The following is a 21,595-nucleotide window of genomic DNA, read 5'->3' as shown; positions in this document are numbered from 1 at the left end:
GTGTGTGTGTGTGTGTGTGTGTGTGTGTGTGTGTGTGTGTGTGTGTGTGTGTGTGTGTGTGTGTGTGTAAATGTGTGTGTTCCCTACAGGGATCTGGGGAAAGGTGGGAACGTTGAACACACGTTTGGTAAACATTCGATAGACCTGGAGCCTGGGAACCCAGTCAGAGAAGAGCTGGCCTACCTACTGATTGGCAACCGGACTGAGCCTGTGTGAGTTCAGCAACGTTTGAAACCCTCCAGATGTGATCAAAGATTCAGTTTTAACAGATCACTGACCCCCCCTTTCCTTCCACAGGCTCATTCCTCACATGTTCCCTAACTACATGCGAGCCCCCAATGGAGCTGAGGCTAAACCAGTCAGTCAGCTGTACAAAGGTCAGAGTTCAATCAGTTACTTCCCTGTTCAACCTTCTCAACACCAAATGAAAGTTTTCACTTTGTGTCAAGTTAGAACCTCAATTGCTTGTTGGCATATTGTGGTATAGTCAAAGCAGCACATAATGTGACATGGCTGGGAAATCATACTTGAAGTAAAATCTGAAAAGTGCAGCAGGTACTTAAATTAAAGTCCTGGTCAGTTAAGAGAGTTTTGTTCTGAGTCTGTTTCTGACCTCGGAAGTCAACAGTAGAGAATAAACAGCTTCACCTTCTAGCAAGACGACAACCCAAAGCTTTCAATCAAAGCAGATTGCTATTAGAATGGTCCAGTCAAAGACCAGATCCGGATTCATTGCAAATCTGTGGCTGCACTAGGAAGATTAAGTTCACAGAAGCAGCATAAGATGGTTCCAAACAGTTTTGAGTCTGAAAACAAAAACAAAATTTTCAGGCAGAAGTTTTTAAAAGCCATATATCATTTGAACCTGGCCTGATAAAATGTTGCTCTGTTTTTCACATGGAATCCTAAAAAATAAATACGTAGAAATTTGTGTTTAAAATATAATGAGATATAAAAAAGTCCATTGGGTGTGAATACCTTATTTTCCCTGTCAGTGTGTGTTTAAGTGACGTGTTGGTGTTGCAGACGATGAAGCTGATTACCAGAACATCACCCTATCCCTGAAGAGTGACAGATCTGTGAACGGCTCGTGGGGGCAGGAGTGGTGGGACATCGCAGTGGCGCCCTGCCGGCCGCCATGCAGCGTCCTCCCCATGGTCATATTCAACGACAAAGTCAGCCCGCCGAGCCTGGGCTTCCTGGCTGGATACGGGTAGGAGACGCGTCGCTCACCACACTGACACAGGGTTGCTACAGTAACACTATATAGTATTCACGCTTCTCTTCAAAACATAATCTCTGAAAACATCTCCACTCTTAGCGCTGCAGCACAGGAGGAACCCTGAAAATGTTTTACTGTTGTTGACAAGGCAAAGTAGCAAAGCACCATCTCACATCTGAAGTTACACTGAACTGCTGTGAATAAATGAAAATATGAACAATGACAAATACAAAAGCATCAAAGACATGGGAAATGATCATATGTTCTTCTTGTTGCATCTTATTTTAATCAAATGATGCCCATAATAAAAAAAAATTGGAACTTGTTAACTCTGTAAATTTCTTTTTAACAATAATTATTTGTTTTTAAAAATTGTAATCACTTGACAGCCGTAAATGGCAGGACTCAGTGTGTCACCATGTAAGCTTCAGTTGAACGAAGGCAAAAAAAAAGCAACTGTATCTGGAGTAAAACAAACTTTTTCATTTTATTTAGTTTCGGGATTGGTCAGATTGAAGCTGATCTGTTTCTGTCTCTCTGATTGGATGGTCTTTCCTAACCCGTTCTCCTCCTCGTCCTCGTCCTCCCAGGATAATGGGTCTTTATGTGTCGGTGGTCCTGGTCATTGGGAAGTTTGTGCGAGGTTTCTTCAGTGAGATCTCCCACTCCATCATGTTTGAGGAGCTGCCCTGTGTGGACCGCATCCTGAAGCTCTGCACTGACATCTTCCTGGTGAGTTCAGGCCAAACGCATCTGCTCCGAACCGCAAGACGGACTCGACCCACAGCTGTTTGTTTCTCACCGTCTGGCCTGAAGCCAGACTAAACCTGACCTGCTTTAGGTCAGGAATGACCAGAAATAACTCAATTTGCTAAATAATATAATAATGAGAATTTTGTTACTGTTCTTTTTCAAATTCAGACAATGATTCACAGCCTCTTTAACAACCAGTATAACTTTACATGGTTCATTCATTATTTTAATCATCCAAGTCCAAGACTTTGAGGATGGAAGGCCTCTTGACCATCACCTTAATCCTTAGCTCCCTCTGCAGACGGTCAGATTCAAGTCCTGACTCTTGCAGAGCGTTTTGGTCAAACTAAAGGATCAGTTCCAGTGTAAACCTATCAGAGGAGAGGGAAAAAGCTTGTGCTGCACTGAATGAAAACTTCTGACCTTAAAGAAACCCAGACCTAACCTCATTATTCTAAAGTAGGAGAAAGCTGCAACCAGCCTGGAAAGTTGACAATGTGAAAAGCCTTGGTGTAACCTTTGACAGACAGGGCTTTGCGATTTAACAAACAAATTACATCTTGTCCGATCTGCATGTTGTCATTTACACCTTTGAAAGAAGGTTAAGTCTTTCTTAAATTGTTGTGACTGTGAGAATATTGTTCAAGCTTTCATCAGTTCTACAAATGATTACTGCAACTCCTTTTTACTTTGAACTACCTCAAACTCATGCAGAATGCAGCAGCTCATCTTTTAATCAACACCTTTAAATGGAACCACGTAACTGTGCTATCCTCTCTGCATTGGCTTCCCGTCCATTTTAGAAGACATTTTAATCTTTATTTATTTTTCAAGCCCTAAATGGCCTTTCTCCTCTTTATTTATCAGAGTTGCTTTGAGATCAGGCGACCAGTTCCTATTTAGTGTTCCACGTACTAACCGCAAACACCGGTTGTAGTACGGAGGTGATTTCTCCATAGTAGCACCTCGACTGTAGAATCAGGTTCCTTCAGATCAAACTCAGCCATTTTAAGTCAAAGCTTAAGACTTTTTATCCTGACAGGTTTTTCCTGCTTGAATGTGTGTAGGAACACTTCTGGTTTTATTTAGCTTGTTCTAAATAAAACTGTTGCTGTGTCTTTTATGTTCTGTTTGACTCTGACATTGGTCTTTTACACTGTGGTTGTAGTGCTCTATAAATATATACCTGGTTGGTTTAATGTCATGTTTGTCCACAATGGCTCACTTCATGGGAAACGGAAGTGTCCTGGAACATCGTTGGTCCAAATAACCGATGATTCTGTGTTTTGAAGGTTCGGGAAACCGGGGAACTGGAGCTGGAAGAGGAGCTTTACTCTAAGCTGATCTTCCTCTACCGCTCTCCAGAGACGATGATCAAATGGACTCGGGACATCCACCTCAGAGAGCAGGACTGACCCCGACTGTGAACCTTACGTGAACAACAGTGAGGAGACGCCTGGCGGACAGCTGATGGCGGGCGCCTCAGAGACGCTGCTGTGTAGGAGGAGTAACGTGCAATGTGAACCATCTCCTCATGCTGGACTCTTTGTGTTTCTGCTGCTGCCTGAGCATCTGGATCAACCTGAGCACACACACACTGTAGGAGTCGGGCTGCAGCCCCTCTGGGAGTCCTGGAGGGGATCAGGCTGCGGTCCCTCCTGGGGGTCGGGAAGCAGCTGGGTGTCTGTCGCATCTCTGCACAGCAACCGGAGCTTTGACCCGGGCTGGGTTTGTGTGGGTTGGGCGGCCAGAGGAAACCAGCGGGCGTACGACTTCCTGCTGGTCCAACCAGCTGCAGGCTTTGTGTGTTCACCTTCTTCATCCTGGATCGGGTTGGAAGTCATTAGAAAACAGTTTTTTTAAAGTCGCGGTGATTGGTTGTCACAGCTAACAAAAGACAATATGCTCACACTTTATTGAAAGAAAAAAAAGAAAGGTAAAAGTAATTTTATTTATATAGCACATTTTCAGCAACAAGGCAATACAAAGTGATTAGATTTTTTTTCTGTCTTTTGAAGATGAAAATATGAGGTCCCCAGTAAAGTTTCTGCAGCAGAACCACCCTGTCTGTTTGTTACAGATGCATGTAAAGACTCTTAGTCATATTTAACTTCTTCGATTTCAGACTGCCCAGGTCTCTGTGCTGTCACACAAACAGAACATTTCACACATTTTGCTCTTTTTCATCTCAAACTCTAAACAGGAAATCTGGACCAGCTTTCTGTTTTAAAAGAGGAGTATGGAATCCTTGAACTGAGGTTCTGTTGAAGGCTTAGAAGTAAACAATATCCTACCTAACACAACTGGTTTTTAGTTCACACAGGCTTTTGAGTGGTCATTATGACTGGAAAAGTTAATAAATCATTAATAAATCCAGATTAGTTTGTTTCAGAGGCTGAAGGGCCAAAGTAGATTTCTGTTGTCTTTTGAAGGGACAGTATCATGCATTTTATAGCATAATCAATATGTTACTGTCAGTTGTTATAAGCTTATATCTATATATCAAAAATAATTTAAAATAAACTTGACTTTGCAATTTTACTTAAAATTACTTAAAATTTTAAGTGTCTCTTTAAGAAGCTCCTGCCCTTTCTGAATCTCCGCTTTCAGAAAGTCGACACAGCAACATTTCAGCCTTTAACATCTTTCTTAGAAGTGTTTGCACTAAGCAGAAGCGCAGCTCCACCAGGTGGTTATGGCTGCTGCCACCTGTCTATAGGAGCTGAGTAGAAAAGGTGGAGATCTGTGAGAGCAAGCGTTTAGGCACCTCCTTATTGATCACCACAGGATTCCCCAAACATGAATGAAAAAATCTTAGGAACACTCCATGCATGTTTTTGATGAGGGAATAACATTTTAACATGATGCAATGCTAAAAAATTCAGTTTTACACCAGGCTGCTCCTTTAACTTATAAAGAAATGTAGAAAGCATTAATAACTTCAGATCAGTTTCTCTCAGAGCTTGAAGACCCAAAGCAGACTTTAAAGATCTCCAGTCTCAGTTATGTGAGCTTTGCTTTATTCACCTTTGACCTGACGCCATGCTTACATTAGAAGTTATTTACACAGCAGCTGCTGTTTACTGACATGGGAAATGAAGGTAGGAGGCAGCGCGCCGTCTCCTTCCTGGAAACAGAACAGCTTCTGCAAAACTAAAGCAGTGGGTTTCATTTCAACCCTGCTAATGGTTTTGCTGTTTAAACCATCTTCCACACAGTTCCACTTAGTGTTACACGTTCCATTCTCTGTATAACACAGGAATGTCGTTGGTGTGCTGCTTTGTGAAAACGGTTAGAAGTCTGCTTTGGGTCTGGCACCTCGGACTACTTCAGCCTCTAGCACCAACGGACCTGGTTCTTCACTAAAACGTTTTCTACTGCTTTTAACAGAACCTCAAATAAAAAATCCCAAACTGTCCTGTTGCCATAGAGTTGGAGTGTCTGTCAGAGAGATGGAGAAGTATTGAATAACGGTGGTGGTGGAAAGCTGGATGTTGTTTCTAATTGGCCTCTCTAGTCAAACTGACTGACCAATTCTCTGAGTCCACCACAGTTCCCAGTTCAATCCCATAGTCAACAGACTGGCTGCCAGAGTGGACCCGTCACCAGGCAGCTTTATCTGCTTCTTCACTCAGTCTGAAACTATGGAGAGTTTCAGAAGATGTTGGAAGGTATAAATCCCTTAACTCTGCCTAACCTATAAACCATAAAAACCCAAAGGAAGATCTGGTGAGTCTACAGACCGGACAGCTATAGCAAAGACCTTCAGACACGTCTCTGCAGTCTGTCACAAAGACATCATCTCTTCTCGCTTTCTCAGTTTGAACCTATAAAAACAAATTGTATATGACACAGTTTGAAAGACAAAACAGGATTTTGGCACCAGAAAATTGATTCCCAAAGAGCAGAACATTTGAACAGTGGATGATCGACTAAAGGAAGATGCAGGCCTCTGGTTCTGTCAGAAGCTCTTCATCTCAAGAGCTTCTTTTGTCATCTCAAGATGTGTCTTTTGTCAGCCTCATTGTGTCTTTTTTTAAAGACCAGCTTGCTCTCAGTTAAAGCCTAGGTGAAAAAGCAATCAGATTCCAAAGACCCATGTTGAAGGCACGCCGGTAAACATCTTTGATCTTTGAATGATTTAGAAACAAAGCTAATTGGAAACTCATTTTAAAAATGCAGGATTCTCTTTCCCACTTCTTTAACCATGAAAATGAAAACACTAGCAAATACCAGCAGCAGATCTTTATGTTGCATCTAAAATCAATTAATCAATCCAAAGACCGTTGGACCACCAGAATATTCCCTGGCTCCCCCCAGACCATGAGCTCAGTACCAGCCGACTACTGAGCAGCAGAATTACCTGTTGTGGTTTTTCTGTCAAGTCTGTGGCTGATGGAGGGATTTCCTGTGTGCTGTGGCTGTGATCCACATCCAGAGCTAAACCTCAACAGTTTAGCCTCGTCTTTTCTGAGTCTAGACCCTAGAACAGAGATCAACTGATCGAACCGATGACCTGCTGTAAGGTCAGTGATCGGCTCTTAGGCTGGTCACAAGGGGTCAGGTAGTGTGTGTGGAGGCAGAATAAAACACTATGTTAACGCTACTGTAATGAGCTGAGACCTCCTGGTGGAGGTTGGTGCTCCACCATCAGATCAACCAGGGGAATCCTGAGGGATCCAGAAGGCTCAGCAGGCTTTCTGTGTGCTCCAAGTAGGAAGATAGTCAGGGAAATGTCCGACTGGAAGCGTTCAATTGTTTCCCTAGTTATGTTCTACCAAGACCAAGATGTCAGCATACCATCCTAGCAGTGAACCATAAACAGCTCACTTCAACCTTCTGACTGAGCAGAGCTGCGAATTTAAATGGGAAGCAGACATTTATTTATTTTACAGTTTAGAGATGATGTTTCCCTCACTGGTTTTACTTTTCTTTTTTCTCCCAATTTAGCCAGATAAACACCAACAGGTGATGGAATGATACTGACCTCCTGCTGGGAGGCAGTCATCCAGCTTCCTGCCCTCCTCTGCTTTCTCCCCTCCGTAAAAAAAATTAGCAACATGAGAAACTCCAGATAAACTGTAGAGCTGAAACACTGCAGTGAACATTCATTGAACTGTTGGAAGGGTTGGATGATGGGTTGCACTTTGAATTTTCTTTCATTTCCAGTGAAAAAAAAGCATCCATTGTGACTGTATATAATACGTTTTCATGTTCTGTTATATGTCGCATAATTTGATGATTCAATAAAGAGCAGTGCGATATATTTGCTGGATCATGTGAAATCTGTTAAAAATTATCATGCTTTTATAAACTTTAAAAAATAAGTGGGATTTCTCAGGGAAAATGTCTGAGTTCTTTCTGATGTCCTGAATCTGAACACAACATAGAAGTACAGTGCAAAAGCACACAACCTTACCAAGTCATTTTGGTTTAGTTTCTAGTGCAAAATATCTTGAAATAAGGCTAACTTACAAGTAACTTTTAAGTGAGATAGAGGAGCTAGTTTTAAGCCAGTAATTCCTTAATATTACAAAAAAGTATTATTTCGCTACCATGTGGAAAAATATCTTGTTGCAAGTGAAATAATTTGCCAATGGAAGTTACTTTTTTTAAAATAAATATTAAGTGATTATTGATTTATGACTGGCTGCACAGTGGTCAGCTGGTAGCGTTGTTGTTGCCTTGGGTTCAAATCCCAGCCCCAGGATCTTTCTGCATGTTCTCCCTGTGCATGTGTGGGTTCTCTGCGGGTTCTCCGGCTTCCACCCACAGTCCAAAAACATGACTGTCAGGTTAATTGGCCTCTCTAAATTCTCCTTATGTGTGTGTGTGTGTGTGTTTGTGTGCTTGTTTGTCCTGTTTGTCTGTCTCTGTGTTGCCCTGCGATGGACTGGCGACCTGTCCAGGGTGACTCCGCCTTTCACCCGATACATTCACTGGAGACAGACACCTGGTTATCCCACTAGGGATAAGCGTGTTATGGATGGAGATTGACTTAAAACAAGCTTCTATATCTTGCTGAAAATATACGTTTTATTTCAACTCTTTTAAAATATTTGCACTAGAAACTTGACCAAAATAGTTGTTTTTGATTGTGTTTTTGCAGTACAGAGAATTTCTTTCCAAAGTAATGTTTTATTCAGTTCACTTTATGTAAAATTTAACACCAATTCACAATAAATGTCATCTCAACCTGTTAAATGAATCTGACACCTAAAGACAAATTGGTACAAATTTAAATCAGATCAATTCAGTTCACTCTTCTAATACAGCTTACAGTGTTTAAACCACAACTTGATGTAAAAGGAAGAGCTAAATGTTACTAAATGTTTTCCAAATGTACATTAGAAAAGTGTGAAGTGTGTTTATATCCTGGCTCTTTCTTGTGTTTGGAACATTTAAAATGGGGGAAAAAAGTTCAAGGTAAGTGAATTTATCTGAAGGTTTGTATTCCCCAACATTATATAAATAACATTTATATTACTTGAATTAAAGGTTGCAGTGTGGAACTGAAAATCATTAAAGCAGAAAGTAAAATTTTTTATCTTATCACCTCTACAAATTCTGCTGTTTCTGGAGGTCATGTGACCTTTTGTCCCCTGCGGGTTCCTGGTTCTTACCAGACTGGGCTCCTCCCACTCCAGGCTCATCATGAGAACAGGTGTTGTTTAGGTTCACAATGTATAAGTTTGTCGCAATATGCTTAGAATCCATATTAAATTTATAATAAACATGTTTTAATCACCATTTGTTTTAATCCATATATTATGTTTAGAATCAATTCTGAATCAATCAGTTTTGGTGATTAAAAAAGGAAATCTGGTCAGAATGTAAGTAAAGAGACTTTAATAAAATCTACCAAAAGCAACAGAAAAATGAACAGCTGATACAGGTTAGTGTCCAACATGGCCCCCTGCTGGTGGACTATGGAACTGTTGATGAGGCCACATGCGTCTCATTCCAGCTCCACCAGTAGGTCTCCTTCCCCCACCGTCTCTCCAGTGTTACAGTGGACACTCTTCACCTGAGGGCAGAGAGGAGTGGCTGATCAAAGGCTCTCCTGCTTTAATTCGGATTCCTGAAACAAACGGACAAGCTTAGCAGAACGCCATGGTGGTTGCTACGGTTACCTTTGCTTGCCTGGCAGCTGTTAAACTGTTCTGCATCTTCATGGCTTCAATCACACAGATCTCCTGACCCTCTGCAACCTACAAAGGGAGCATCCATTAATGCCTGACTGCAGCCTCATCTGTAAAGTGGATTGGCGCGACCCCGAGTCTCTACATTAGATGAGTACTTCTAAAAATGTAAATAATACTGAACATGTTTTCACATTAATGTAACTTGGCAGTAAACAGATTAAAAACAGCTTTGATTTGATATATAATATAACATTTATCTTTAAGTTTCTAATTATTTCGTCCTCAGGAGTTTAGAGGGTCATATAAATACTTATGGTGTGCCGGATTCGGCCCTGGGCCTTCAGTTTGACACATTAGAGTCGTTACCGTGTCTCCAGGCTTGACGGACACGGCCACCACTGTTCCGGGCATAGGAGAGCGCAGGATGCTGCTAGTGTCCTCTGACACCTTCTCTGGCATGTAGGAGTCCAGCTCTGCTGCCCGCTGGGACAAAACCCTCAGCTTAAACTGAAGACACAAAACACACACATGACTAAACACGCACGTGGTTACCAAGTCACACCCGCCTGGCTCAAACGTTTTACATGTGCTATTCTTAGAAACCATTACAAATATTTCCATTAGAGCTGGTGACGTTAATATTACGTAATGCAGATTAATCACATTCCCTGTTTTGACCTGAAAGCTTTTCTCCCATGGAGAGTGAAAAGATAAGCGAGGAGAGTTGGCTGCAAATTGTGCTTTAAGAATCAAGGTCATGGACGTTTGGATGAAACCAAGCCGCTACGTCTACTTACTGTAATGATTAATTATCCTTCCACCGAAAAAATGAGTCATTTCCAACCAAAAGACTTAATTTAAACATTCCAGAATATAAAAACTTGGAAAACTGAGGAGTTTAATTTGAGACAACAAAAAATTTTCTTTAGCATTTTTAGGACAATATGCATTTTTACATTTCAATTTTACAGAGTTAAGAATGGTGATTAATCATTAATCGCAGTGCTATTATGTGTCTAATCTAATTAGGCTCTTTAATAGATTGACAGCACTCATTTCCTGGTTTCTCCAGCTTATTCTGGGCAATTCCTCCACAATCTCCTGTCAGGCATCATGTGTGTTTTCAGAAATGACATCACAAAGCTTCATGCTAGCATGCAGTCTTACCAGTGTACCCATGTACTGCAGAACTATGGTTCCTGAAGCGTCTCTGGACAGACACTACAACACACACACACACACACACCAAATGTCAGCTGAGAAACGGCGTTACATATAACCAGCTTCAGTGAGGTGAAAACTTGGAGGCGTTACCTGGAGCATCCTGTCTGCACCGTTAACAGAGACTGGCAGCAGGGGGGAGGCCAGGTTCCACTGTCCACACACTTCCACCGTCCCTCTATCAGCCTCCACCTGTAAGGTCAGAGGCCACATGTACCAGAACCAACCACTTGTAAAAACAAGTGGTTAATTCACATAAAAATGTGAATTAACATGCAAACGGAACGAAGTTGTACTTTAGCAAAGATGCACCAATCCAATATTAATATCTGCATCAGTCCTGATATTGAAAAAAAAAAAATCTAGATCAGGAAGTGTGACATTGTGCCCGATCCATAAAAGGATTGTCTTTTCAGCCTAATTCTATGCTTTGTGCTCTGAGCGACATCATGCTTTATGATTTATTTAGCGTTATATTCAGAACTCCTAATTGCACTTTCTGAATCATTTGAAAGGTTTGCTGCAGCTTAATTTTTACATGGCCTAGGTAGCCAGAATATCATTTTAATCAGTTTCGGTTTCTTTATTATTTATTTTACATTGGCTGTTATTCACCTAATTGCCCTGACTGAGCAAAGTTGTGTTATTTTTACACGTTTGACAAAGCTTGGGAAGCTATTGATGTATTTAAGGTGCTGTCCTGGTGCAGAGTTGTCAAATGAATTAGTAACTTATGATTAGATTTATTCAGTTTTGGGTTTATTTTACTAACCCTCAGATGTTGATATCAGAAGTGGATCGGTGCATCCCTAGATTTAAAGTGTAAAGAGTTTTTGAAAACCTGAGTACAGGTCCTTCTCAAAAAATTAGCATATTGTGATAAAGTTCATTATTTTCCATAATGTAATGATAAAAATTAAACTGTCTTATATTTTAGATTCATTGCACACCAACGGAAATATTTCAGGTCTTTTATTGTTTTAATACTGATGATTTTGGCATACAGCTCATGAAAACCCAAAATCCCTGTCTCAAAAAATTGCATATTTCATCCAACCAATAAAAGAAATGTGCTTCAATACCAAAAAAGTCAACTGTCAAATAATTATGTTCAGTTATGCACTCAATACTTGGTCAGGAATCCTTTTGCAGCCTTCAATGCGGCGTGGCATGGAGGCAATCAGCCTGTGGCACTGCTGAGGTGTTATGGAGCCCAGGATGCTTCGATGGCAGCCTTAAGCTCATCCAGAGTTTTGGGTCTTGCTTCTCTCAACTTTCTCTTCACAATATCCCACAGATTCTCTATGGGGTTCAGGTCAGGAGAGTTGGCAGGGCAATTGGGCACAGTAACACCATGGTTAGTAATACCAGTGGTTTAGGCACTGTGAGCAGGTGCCAGGATGTGTTGAAAAATTTTATCTTCATCTCCATAAAGCTTTTCAGCAGATGGAAGCATGAAGTGCTCCAAAACCTCCTGATAGCTGCTGCATTGACCCTGCCCTTGATAAAACACAGTGGACCAACAGCAGCAGCTGACATGGCAGTGCCCCCCAGACCATCACTGACTGTGGGTACTTGACACTGGACTTCAGGCATTTTGGCATTTCCTTCTCCCCAATCTTCCTCCAGACTCTGGCACCTTGATTTCCGAATGATGTGCAAAATTTGCTATCGTTCGAAAAAAGTACTTTGGACCACTGAGCAACAGTCCAGTGCTGCTTCTCTGTAGCCCAGGTCAGAGGCTTCTGCCGCTGTTTCTGGTTCAAAAGTGGCTTGACCTGGGGAATGCGGCACCTGTAGCCCATTTCCTGCACACGCCTCTGCACGGTGGCTCTGGATGTTTCTACTCCAGACTCAGTCCACTGCTTCTGTAGGTCTCCCAAGGTCTGGAATCGGCCCTTCTCCACAATCTTCCTCAGGGTCCGGTCACCTCTTMKCGTTGTGCAGCGTTTTCTGCCACACTTTTTCCTTCCCACAGACTTTCCACTGAGGGGCCTTGATACAGCACTCTGCAAACAGCCTATTCGTTCAGAAATGTCCTTCTGTGTCTTACCCTCTTGCTTGAGGGCGTCAATGATGGCTTTCTGGACAGCAGTCAGGTCAGCAGTCTTACCCATGATTGCGGTTTTAAGTAATGAACCAGTCTGGGAGTTTTTAAAAGCCTCAGGAATCTTTTGCAGGTGTTTAGAGTTACTTTGTTGATTCAGTTGATTATGTTAACTGATCGTTCAGAGAACCTTTTCATGATATGCTAATTTTTTGAGACAGGGATTTTGGGTTTTCATGARCTGTATGCCAAAATYATCAGTATTAAAACAATAAAAGACCTGAAATATTTCAGTTGGTGTGCAATGAATCAAAAATATATGACAGTTTAATTTTTATCATTACATTATGGAAAATAATGAACTTTATCACAATATGCAAATTATTTGAGAAGGACCTGTATTGTGCATTTGATGTTTCTTCTTCTGTGTGCACCAAATGTCAGAAAATGAGTAAGAACAGCCACTAATTAAACTAAAATAACTAGCATTACACATCAATGTACTGCTGCCTTCTCTATCCAGTACTTACAATGTAAACATCGCCTGACTTGGTGATGTCCACCTGGTGGCGCTCTCCCCCCAGCTCCACACACAACTCCCAGCAACCACTCTCCACAGGAGCCGAGGACACCCTGCAACATGCCACAGCTGAATTATGAATACATGTCATGTAACAGTCTACATCCATCGCTGATCTGATTTTTGATAATTTAGTGCGTGAACAAGCTTATTTGCGTGAGATTTTTTTATTTTTTTCTTATTTAATTTAAACACCACAATTGCGGAATTGCGTTTATTTGACATTAGCAGGATATTGTAGTACTTTCATGTATCTGCTTATGCCTGCATTATTTCCCAAACTGGCTAGACCGATCTGAGTTTAAGTGTGTTACTATGCATTTACCTCGTTAACGGAATTCTGCATGCAGTTATGTGTTCCAGGGGGAATGTTTTTTGTGTTAGTTCTTGATGCTTGCGGACTCTGGTGTGAACGTGTAAAGTTCGTCTGCATCGGCGTTAGAGCACATAAACCATCCAGCTGTACTCCTGTTTGGTTATCTTCATTAAAGGAAGATTAACACTATTCCCTTCTGGAGTGGTTATTATCCCGCACCTTTACAACGTGGCCCCCGTTAACAATATAAAAGATTTACACACTTTTGTAATGGAAACTTCTGTCATCAAATGTTGAGAGGGGCAGAAGACACTAAAGTACTTGTGCACAAAACGATGCTAAAAAAAAAACCCTGTTTATTGACCCAGTTTCATATTTCCAGCTCACAGATTCCCTCTGGTTCTGATTCAGGTGTAAACCCAGAAGCCCATGTCAGACTGCAGCTAGCATGTAGCATGTGTAGCCATGGTTACCTGAGTGGACCCACAATGTTACGTGAGCGGAGCTGAGCAGTAATGTACAGAGCTGTCGCTGAGGCCAGCAGTTCCCTGCGGCTCTCTGTGTCCAGCTGGTGACCTTTGAACCCGTCAGGGTAGACCTCAGGCAGGAAGTTTGTGCTGATGTCACCGGAGATGAACCGAGGGTGCGTGATGATCTCCCTCAGCAGAGGGACGTTGTGGGTTACACCTGAGCACACCAGACCAGAGGTGTTTAATGGAGCAGACCGGCCCAGATGCTGCTGTTGCCACTGCCGAATCTACCTCTGATCACGTAGTGGTCCAGAGCGTCCTCCATCCTGGACAGAGCCTCAGCTCGGGTCGACCCGTAGGTGACCAGCTGCAGACACAGAACGGATCAGTTACTGCTCCGCTCCGGAAGATCAATCAGAGGCAATGAGTGTGTTTCCAATATCCGTCACCTTGGAGATCATAGGATCATAGTAGATACTGATGTCACTTCCTTCCTCAATGCCGCTGTCCACCCGAACCTGGTGGAGAACAGAGCCGGTTACTCAACGCTCACACTGAGGAACCAGGAAGTCACAGAGACAGAGGGTCGTCCAGGTAACAAGGAAGTCAGAGACAGAGGGTCGTCCAGGTAACCAGGAAGGTACCCTGACAACAACAGAAACTTACGTTGCTGAGGTCGAGAGGCTCCTGGTACTCAGACAGCCGTCCAATAGAGGGAAGACCAAAGGACTTATAGGGGTCCTACAGGAAAACAGGCAGCAAGATGAACACCTGCTCACCCAGCAGAGCTCAGCAATAGTCCAGTGACTTCAACCAGCAAACTAATAGAGTGGATTCATATACTTAATATGACCAGTTTTATACAGCAACAACATTATGTCTGACTTCTCAAACCAAGCAGGATGTGAGCTTGTCACTGATCTTATGTATAAAGTGTCTTTATTGGAGATTTGATTGGATGTTTTTTATTAATAAACAATATAGTTAGTGGCTATATGAGCCAAACAGCAGCCAGTTCTGTGATGACCTCAGAGGTCCGGAGTGTCACTGACCTCTGCGTAAACACGGCTCTCTATGGCCCAGCCGTTAATGGGGATGTCCTTCTGCTGGTGCTGCAGCCGGTAACCCTTGGCGACCCGGATCATCTGCTCCACCAGGTCCAGACCCGTGATGCACTCAGTAATCGGATGCTCCACCTGAGGTTAAAGGTCAAACAGAGGAAATATCAGGACAACAGAATAGTAGTTGGTAAACATTCACTTTAATATAGCCCAAGAATTACTGAACCACAGGTTAAACTACAAAAGTTTTTCCTCTCAACATTTATTGATCCTCTTTGTTTTTATGTCTGTGGAGCTCAAACGGTGGAGCATTACATGAGCAGATAGAGTGGGGAGCTCCTCCCGCTGGACCGGAGTGGACTTACCTGGAGTCGCGTGTTCATCTCCAGGAAGTAGAAGTTTTTCTGGGAGTCCACCAGGAACTCCACGGTACCAGCAGAGGAATACTTCACAGCCTTGGCCAGCTGCACTGCCTGCTCCCCCATGGCCTGCCGCGTGTCTGGGTCCAGGAAGGTACTGGAGCGGGGAGAAGGACCCGCAGCTTAGGTTCAGCTCAATCATTCAAATTGTATATATATTTAGGATTTAATGTCTTCTGAGGAGCTCTGGAGGTCCAGGAGCACATCGTGGTTCTGCTGTTGCAAACCTCAGTCTGGCTGTTTTTGCTTTTTTTTTTTTATTGTTCTGTTAAAATTCAGCTCCGGAAAAAAGGAAGAGCCCTCTGCACTGAACCCCACTGAAAACCACCTGGTTATTCCACCAAACTCCGAACTCTTCCTGAGTTAAAACATCAGTATTGTTGTTTCTAAATAAATATGAACGTGTTTTCTTTGCATTATTTGAGGTCTCAAAGCAATGAATCTTCTTCATTTCTCATTTTCTACAAATAGAAAATTTTTGCTTGGAATTTCAGAGACATGTCAGTAGTTCATAGAATGCAGTTCATAGAACAATGTTCATTTTACTCAAACATAAACCTATAAGAAGTAAAATCAGAGAAACTGATCATTTTAAGTGGTCTCTTAATTTTTTCCAGAGCTATGCGTCTCCAAATTATATTTGGAGTCTAATGTAAGGATAATAGTTACATACATCCTATGAAAATATCTATATTTCAGCCATGTTTCTGTCTTCCATTCAGCTGTGAGTGTTGCCATGTCCAGGTTACACAGATAAAGTCAAAAGCCAAAAACACACTGCACATGTTAGGCCTTCTGGCTGGAAATGATTGATTGCAAAAGAGCTGAAGGGATAGAAAGTTGAAGATCCACACAGAAAAATCCAGTGGTTCCTAAATCCTATTTAACTTCAGAACCTGGTGTGAAACAGAACCAGCAGTCCTGGACTCGATGACAGAGGCCCACTGACCTGGGAGCCTCCTCCACCACCTTCTGGTTCCTCCTCTGGATGGAGCACTCCCTCTCATTTAGCCACAGGGCATTACCATGTTTATCAGCCAGCACCTGCAACACAAACACACACACACGGGTGCACACGCACGCACGCACGCACGCACACGTTTTGCTTATTGAACCCATGACCTTTCCAAGCAGTAACCTAATCACAGGTCAACCTGTAGACATCTGAGAGTAGGGATACACCGATCCCCTTTTTTCACTTCCGATACCAAAATTGATATATGAGGTTTGGCGTTATACATGTACAGACCAAAAGTTTGGGCACACCTACTCATTCAATGAGTTTCCTTTATTTTCATGACTATTGACATTGTATATTCACACTGAAGGCATAAAACTATGAATTAACACATGTGGAAATATGTACTAAACAAAAAAGTGTAAAACAACTGAAAATACGCCTTATATTCTAGTTTCTTCAAAGTAGCAACCTTTTGCTGCGATTACTAGTTTGCACACACTCTGCATTCTCTTGATGAGTTTCAAGAGTTAGTCACTAGGCATAACTGACATGAACAGAAGAAAATGAAAAAAAATGAAACCTGTCCAGGTGACAACTCTTATTTTCACCTACTGAACTATGGGAGAGTAATGGCTGCCTACCTGGATCTCTATGTGCCTAGGGTTGTCTATGTACTTCTCAATCAGCAGCCTGTCATCCCCAAAGCTGGACGCTGCTTCCTGGGATGAGAAACGGAAACCTTCCCTGTGAGGCATAACATGCAGCACATCCATAAGTAATTCTAACAACTGCTCATAGCTAAAGTTGACTTGTACTAAAGCACAGTGTGTTTGTTGCCACCGTGCGAGGCGTTCATAGAACCATACCGCGTCTCCTCATTGTTCCAGGCTATCCTCATTCCCTTCCCTCCTCCGCCAGCCGACGCCTTGATCATCACAGGGTAGCCTGCGAACAAAACACGGCAGAACCTGGAACAAAGTCAACCATTCCACTCTCTTTACTCACAGCTGCAGAATATGAAATGTTATGAACTAGTAAATCGCAATTCCAGGTTCTAGAGTGGTTTTTCCTAGGAATGTCTGAAGACACTAAAATATCTAAGATGATTTTTGATCAGCCTGGAATTTCAGCTGAAGCGCCAACATTCCTAGATGGGATTTGGAACTTTGGATTGTTCTACAGACTTAATTCCTGTCTCCTGTTCCACAAACTCCAAACGTGAGAAGAGGACAGTTTGAAGCAGAGGTGTCCAAAGTATGGCAAGATGGCCATTTGTGGCCTTTGAAAGGATTTTGGTCAGAACCAGACCAGAAGTCAAGAATGCTTAACAATTTCTCCAACAAAATAGACAGCAATTGATAATCCAAAAAATTTGGAAATTGTCTCTCTCTTTTAATAAGGTTACTGTTCAAAGCCATTTTTATGTTTTGGATCTTTAATTATATGCATTAAAGATGCATATTATTATTATTATTATTATTATTATTATTATTATTATCTGCAGGACTTTTTAGAAAAACCCTGCAGATAAAACCAAACAAAAAATAAACATCACAAGCCCAATTTTGCATTTTTCATTGAATGAATTTTGCCAGTAGTCAAAATTTGCCGGTTTTGGCCCCCTGGGGCAAAAATTTGGACACCACTGGTTTAAGGAGAGAACCAGAGTCAAATCATGATGAGTCTGTCAGTGAGAACAGGGACGACTCACCGATTTCCTGAGCGATCTTCACAGCTTCCTCTGCAGTCTGTGAAGCAGAGAGAAGTGGGCTTTGGTTAGCAATGAGAAACCAAGGTCAAGGTTCAACTACAGGTAGAGTTCTGACCTAGTCCAGCTTGACCTGAGGGTTCTGATCCATTAACCCAGATTTGCTAAGAGGAAAAGTCTTTAACATCTGCCAACAGCAGCAGGCAGAGCAGACAGATGCGTCATCTGGACAAATATATTGATTTTATATAGTATCAATATTAAATGATAACAAAAACATTAGATATCTTGTTGAGTTTTTAAACAACCTGTTTAACAGTGAAGTTGTTGAGAAGTAAAGATAAAATGCCTCAATGTGATAATTAATTATGCGGTTGCAATGAATTTTGGATGATGAATGCATTCCTGTAAATCATGTACGTTTAGCTTTGACATTGGATGTCAATCATCACATAGTTTGCTTACAGTCTTATAATTAGGACTAATTTTGAATTTCTAATTATTTAGTTACAGAGTGGACCCCTCTGTAATCCTCTGAAATGCCTCTTTATTTTAATGACACAGATTATTAAGAGTCAGAGGAGGATAGAACAAACCTAAAAAACCTGAGGAGAACGCTAGTTCTTGTTTTTATTAGTTAAATCTTTACCTTGGCTTAAAAGACCCAATATAATCTAAAATAATACATAAAAGATGGGTATTATTTTAATACTTTGGGTCTTGTGTCACAGTGGGTGACCTCTGTGTAAAGGTTCTTTTTCACCATTTGTGACCTCCTACCTTGACAACTCCATCAAATCCTGGGATAGTGTTGACCTTGGCAGCCTTAGCAATCAGCTTGCTCTCAATTTTATCTCCCATTGCTTGTATCGCATGAGTGTCTGGGCCGATGAATGTTACACCTTCTGCAGCCTAGCAACAAAAGAAGAAAAACAACAAATATTCACAATAGAAAACTACTGAAAGCACAAAGTGAAAAAAATAGCATCACCTAAATCATCCAATGAATTCTGAAACATCATCCCTTCCTGTGTCATCAGCAAACCTACTGAGTTCAGTCATGTGTCTGCAGAGCAATGAGCAGAGCACTGAGGACGCGTCCTTGAGGAACCTCTAATGTCTGGGTTCCACCGAGTGGAACAGCTGAACACAGAGCAGTATGGACATCATTCGATTATCTCACCGTTTTGAGTGGCACACCCTGCGTTTCAGCAGGGAAGCCAGGTAGAAATAGGTTTGAGAGATCTTGTTTATTTTATACTTTAGAAAATGAACAATGGAGACACAGACTGTATAGTCTGAGTGTGTGTGATTTGGCTTCTAAACGCACCCGATCCCAGTTCTTCTCACTTTGGGTCTCCATGCGCTCATCCATTCTGAACATCCTCATCTTCATTCAGCAACAGCCTCCAGTTTATTTTCCATTTTAGGGAAGTCCACTAACTCTTACCTGTACATAACCACTTAAGTCTGAATCTAAGCACATACTTTTTTTTAAAATGTTTTTTTCTTTTTTGCAGAAAACACAATGCAAATAAATGTTAAAAATGCAACAATGTGCAGAAGTAACTTCTGTTGTCCTTTTTCTTGAAAGGAATGATATGTGTTTTCCAGGAACACAGGGCCATTTTATAGCACAATCAGGTAAGTATATTACCTTCATTTGTTATCAAAAGGCTACATATATCAAATATGACTTCAAAGAAATGTTACGTCCTGATTTAACACCTTGAAACTGGGACTCTTCCTCTTTGAGAAGCTCCTGCTCTTTCTGAAACTCCGCCTTCAGGAAGTCATCACAACATGGCTCCTCTATAAACCTTTAAAAACATTTTTACTAGCATTGCACTGAGTAGCTTGTATAATGAGCTCAGTTGATGCACAGTTCCACCTCATGTTTGCTAATTGGTGCTGGCTAGTCTGAAGGAGCTGAGCAGGGAAGAGCTGCTCTCTGAGAGGGCTGGGAAGCTTGGAGGCAGGGCAAAGTCCAATCAGGCACAACTGAGTGGTTGCCATGGAGATTAAAGAATTTCTCAAACATGCATGAAAGAATCACAGTAACACTCCAACTATGTTTTTGATGAGGGAATGTCATAATAACATGACAAAAAGCTCAACAAAATTGATTTTACATGATACGGCCACTTTAACCACAGCCTCTTTGTGCATCTAAATAAGAAAAAATTGAATCAGAGAATTTTCAGAGAAAAAAAACTGAAAGTGTGGTTGCCAAGGCACCACAAGATGAATCTCTGTGACTGGAACTCACCAGGCGCTTTGCAAATTCCTTGTTCTCAGAGAGAAATCCATACCCAGGATGAACCTTAAAACAGAAAGAAACACTGTTTAACACTCAGATTCAGTCTGATCATTGAGCCTGAGCTCAGTTTAGACTCGAGCTGTGACTCATGGGGAACACCCATAAACTCAGGAAAGCTGAAGACATGAAAAGCTCACTGCTTGTGCTCCAGTTTGCCTGATAGCCTCCATGATGGCCTCCATGTTCAGGTAGCTCTTCCCAGTAGGAGCAGGGCCAACACACACAGCTTCGTCAGCCATCTTTACATGAACCTGGAGGTACACACCAACAAATGACAAAAACCAAGTCATCATCTGTCAGGGCAGATCTTTGGCTTGCAGAGTCTGAACCAAAATCGAGAGCCACTGTTGCTGATGATGATGACAGAAAAAGAGAGAAGATGACTCACAGCACTGGAGTCTACATCACTGTGAACAGCTACAGTCTGGATGCCCATCTTCTTACATGTCTTCATCACCTGGAGAAAAACAGCAGATGTCCAAACCAGCAAATAGGAAATCTACACACACCAGGGGTGTTTAATAGTTTCACTAATTTATCTTCCAAATATTGTTTACCCAGCATACATTTGAAAATTGCTCTCATAATCCACATCAGAAAGGTCTGATAATAAAGTTTAAACATTTGTTTTAACACTGAGACGCCATCAACAGAATACAATCTTCTTCTTCCTCTTGTGCTCGTCTAAGAATAATTCAACATAAAGTTGAGCATAATGTTAATTTCTCCATATCTACACTTTCTGTGATTTACCTGGATGTTGTAAAGCATATTATGGGATGCCCATGTCAGTAAAATATAACCAAGCATGATAGAGAAAGCAGACTAAACATTAAAGTCTATTGTCTCTCTCACCCTGCAGGCTATTTCTCCTCTGTTGGCAATGAGGATCTTCTCAAAGGTCTGGAGAAGAAAAGCAACAAGTCAGTAAATGAACACAGCTAATCTGGGGTCACTTGAACGCAACATCTGCAGCTTTAACCCTTCGCTGCACCTCAGCTTTCTGTCTCAGGTGGTAACAGCTCTATTATCAGCAGCTCTATGTAAAAGTGACCTATGCATAAATGAATATCACAACTAAACATCAAACATCAAAATCCATGTTTTCGTATTGAGAATAAAACCCCAAAACACTTAAGAGTTCCCCCATGTGCTGTCAGAGTGGAACAGAGCAAAGGAAGAATCCCAGCTCACCTTCTCATTGGGACTGGTGGCGGTGGAGTACTGAGGCCTGTGTGTTCCTGCACAGCAGCGGGCCTGGCAAGGCGCAGACTGCAACACACACACACACACACACACACACACACACACACACGCACACACACACACACACACACACACACACACACACACACACACACACACACACACA

General features: G+C 41.8%; 2 protein-coding genes across 4 annotated transcripts in view; one reads left to right on the top strand and one right to left on the bottom strand.

Moving 5' to 3' along the window:
• The window catches only part of piezo1 (piezo type mechanosensitive ion channel component 1 (Er blood group)), an 86,057-nt gene extending 78,816 nt beyond the window's left edge, over positions 1-7,241 (top strand). For both annotated transcript variants that reach the window (XM_017309158.1, XM_008429141.2), the window contains exons 50-54: positions 90-212; positions 298-377; positions 1,027-1,213; positions 1,813-1,954; positions 3,268-7,241. In XM_017309158.1, the coding sequence (XP_017164647.1) occupies positions 90-212; positions 298-377; positions 1,027-1,213; positions 1,813-1,954; positions 3,268-3,390 (655 nt within the window). In that variant the 3' untranslated portion in view covers positions 3,391-7,241. The remainder of the gene's footprint in view (positions 1-89; positions 213-297; positions 378-1,026; positions 1,214-1,812; positions 1,955-3,267) is intronic.
• A 1,566-nt stretch (positions 7,242-8,807) lies between these two features.
• pcca (propionyl-CoA carboxylase subunit alpha) overlaps positions 8,808-21,595 on the bottom strand; it is a 14,065-nt gene continuing 1,277 nt past the window's right edge. Inside the window, exons 2-23 of one of the 2 annotated variants that reach the window (XM_008429139.2) lie at positions 21,418-21,495; positions 21,079-21,126; positions 20,612-20,680; positions 20,361-20,474; positions 20,173-20,226; positions 18,684-18,815; positions 17,907-17,943; positions 17,062-17,140; positions 16,837-16,939; positions 16,184-16,278; positions 15,181-15,331; positions 14,807-14,950; positions 14,421-14,495; positions 14,204-14,272; positions 14,046-14,121; positions 13,758-13,971; positions 12,919-13,021; positions 10,435-10,533; positions 10,288-10,341; positions 9,487-9,627; positions 9,109-9,186; positions 8,808-9,002 (exon numbers count right to left, since the gene is read on the bottom strand). In XM_008429139.2, coding sequence (XP_008427361.1) covers positions 8,934-9,002; positions 9,109-9,186; positions 9,487-9,627; positions 10,288-10,341; positions 10,435-10,533; positions 12,919-13,021; positions 13,758-13,971; positions 14,046-14,121; positions 14,204-14,272; positions 14,421-14,495; positions 14,807-14,950; positions 15,181-15,331; positions 16,184-16,278; positions 16,837-16,939; positions 17,062-17,140; positions 17,907-17,943; positions 18,684-18,815; positions 20,173-20,226; positions 20,361-20,474; positions 20,612-20,680; positions 21,079-21,126; positions 21,418-21,495 — 2,082 coding nt within the window. In that variant the 3' untranslated portion in view covers positions 8,808-8,933. The remainder of the gene's footprint in view (positions 9,003-9,108; positions 9,187-9,486; positions 9,628-10,287; positions 10,342-10,434; positions 10,534-12,918; positions 13,022-13,757; positions 13,972-14,045; positions 14,122-14,203; positions 14,273-14,420; positions 14,496-14,806; positions 14,951-15,180; positions 15,332-16,183; positions 16,279-16,836; positions 16,940-17,061; positions 17,141-17,906; positions 17,944-18,683; positions 18,816-20,172; positions 20,227-20,360; positions 20,475-20,611; positions 20,681-21,078; positions 21,127-21,417; positions 21,496-21,595) is intronic. The other variant, XM_008429140.2, reaches the window with a different exon arrangement.

The sequence above is a fragment of the Poecilia reticulata genome, linkage group LG15, assembly GCF_000633615.1.
Source record: "Poecilia reticulata strain Guanapo linkage group LG15, Guppy_female_1.0+MT, whole genome shotgun sequence".
Taxonomy (NCBI): Eukaryota; Metazoa; Chordata; class Actinopteri; order Cyprinodontiformes; family Poeciliidae; genus Poecilia; species Poecilia reticulata.
Note: the sequence above shows the minus strand (reverse complement) of the source record. Positions and strands in the feature narration are given on the sequence as shown.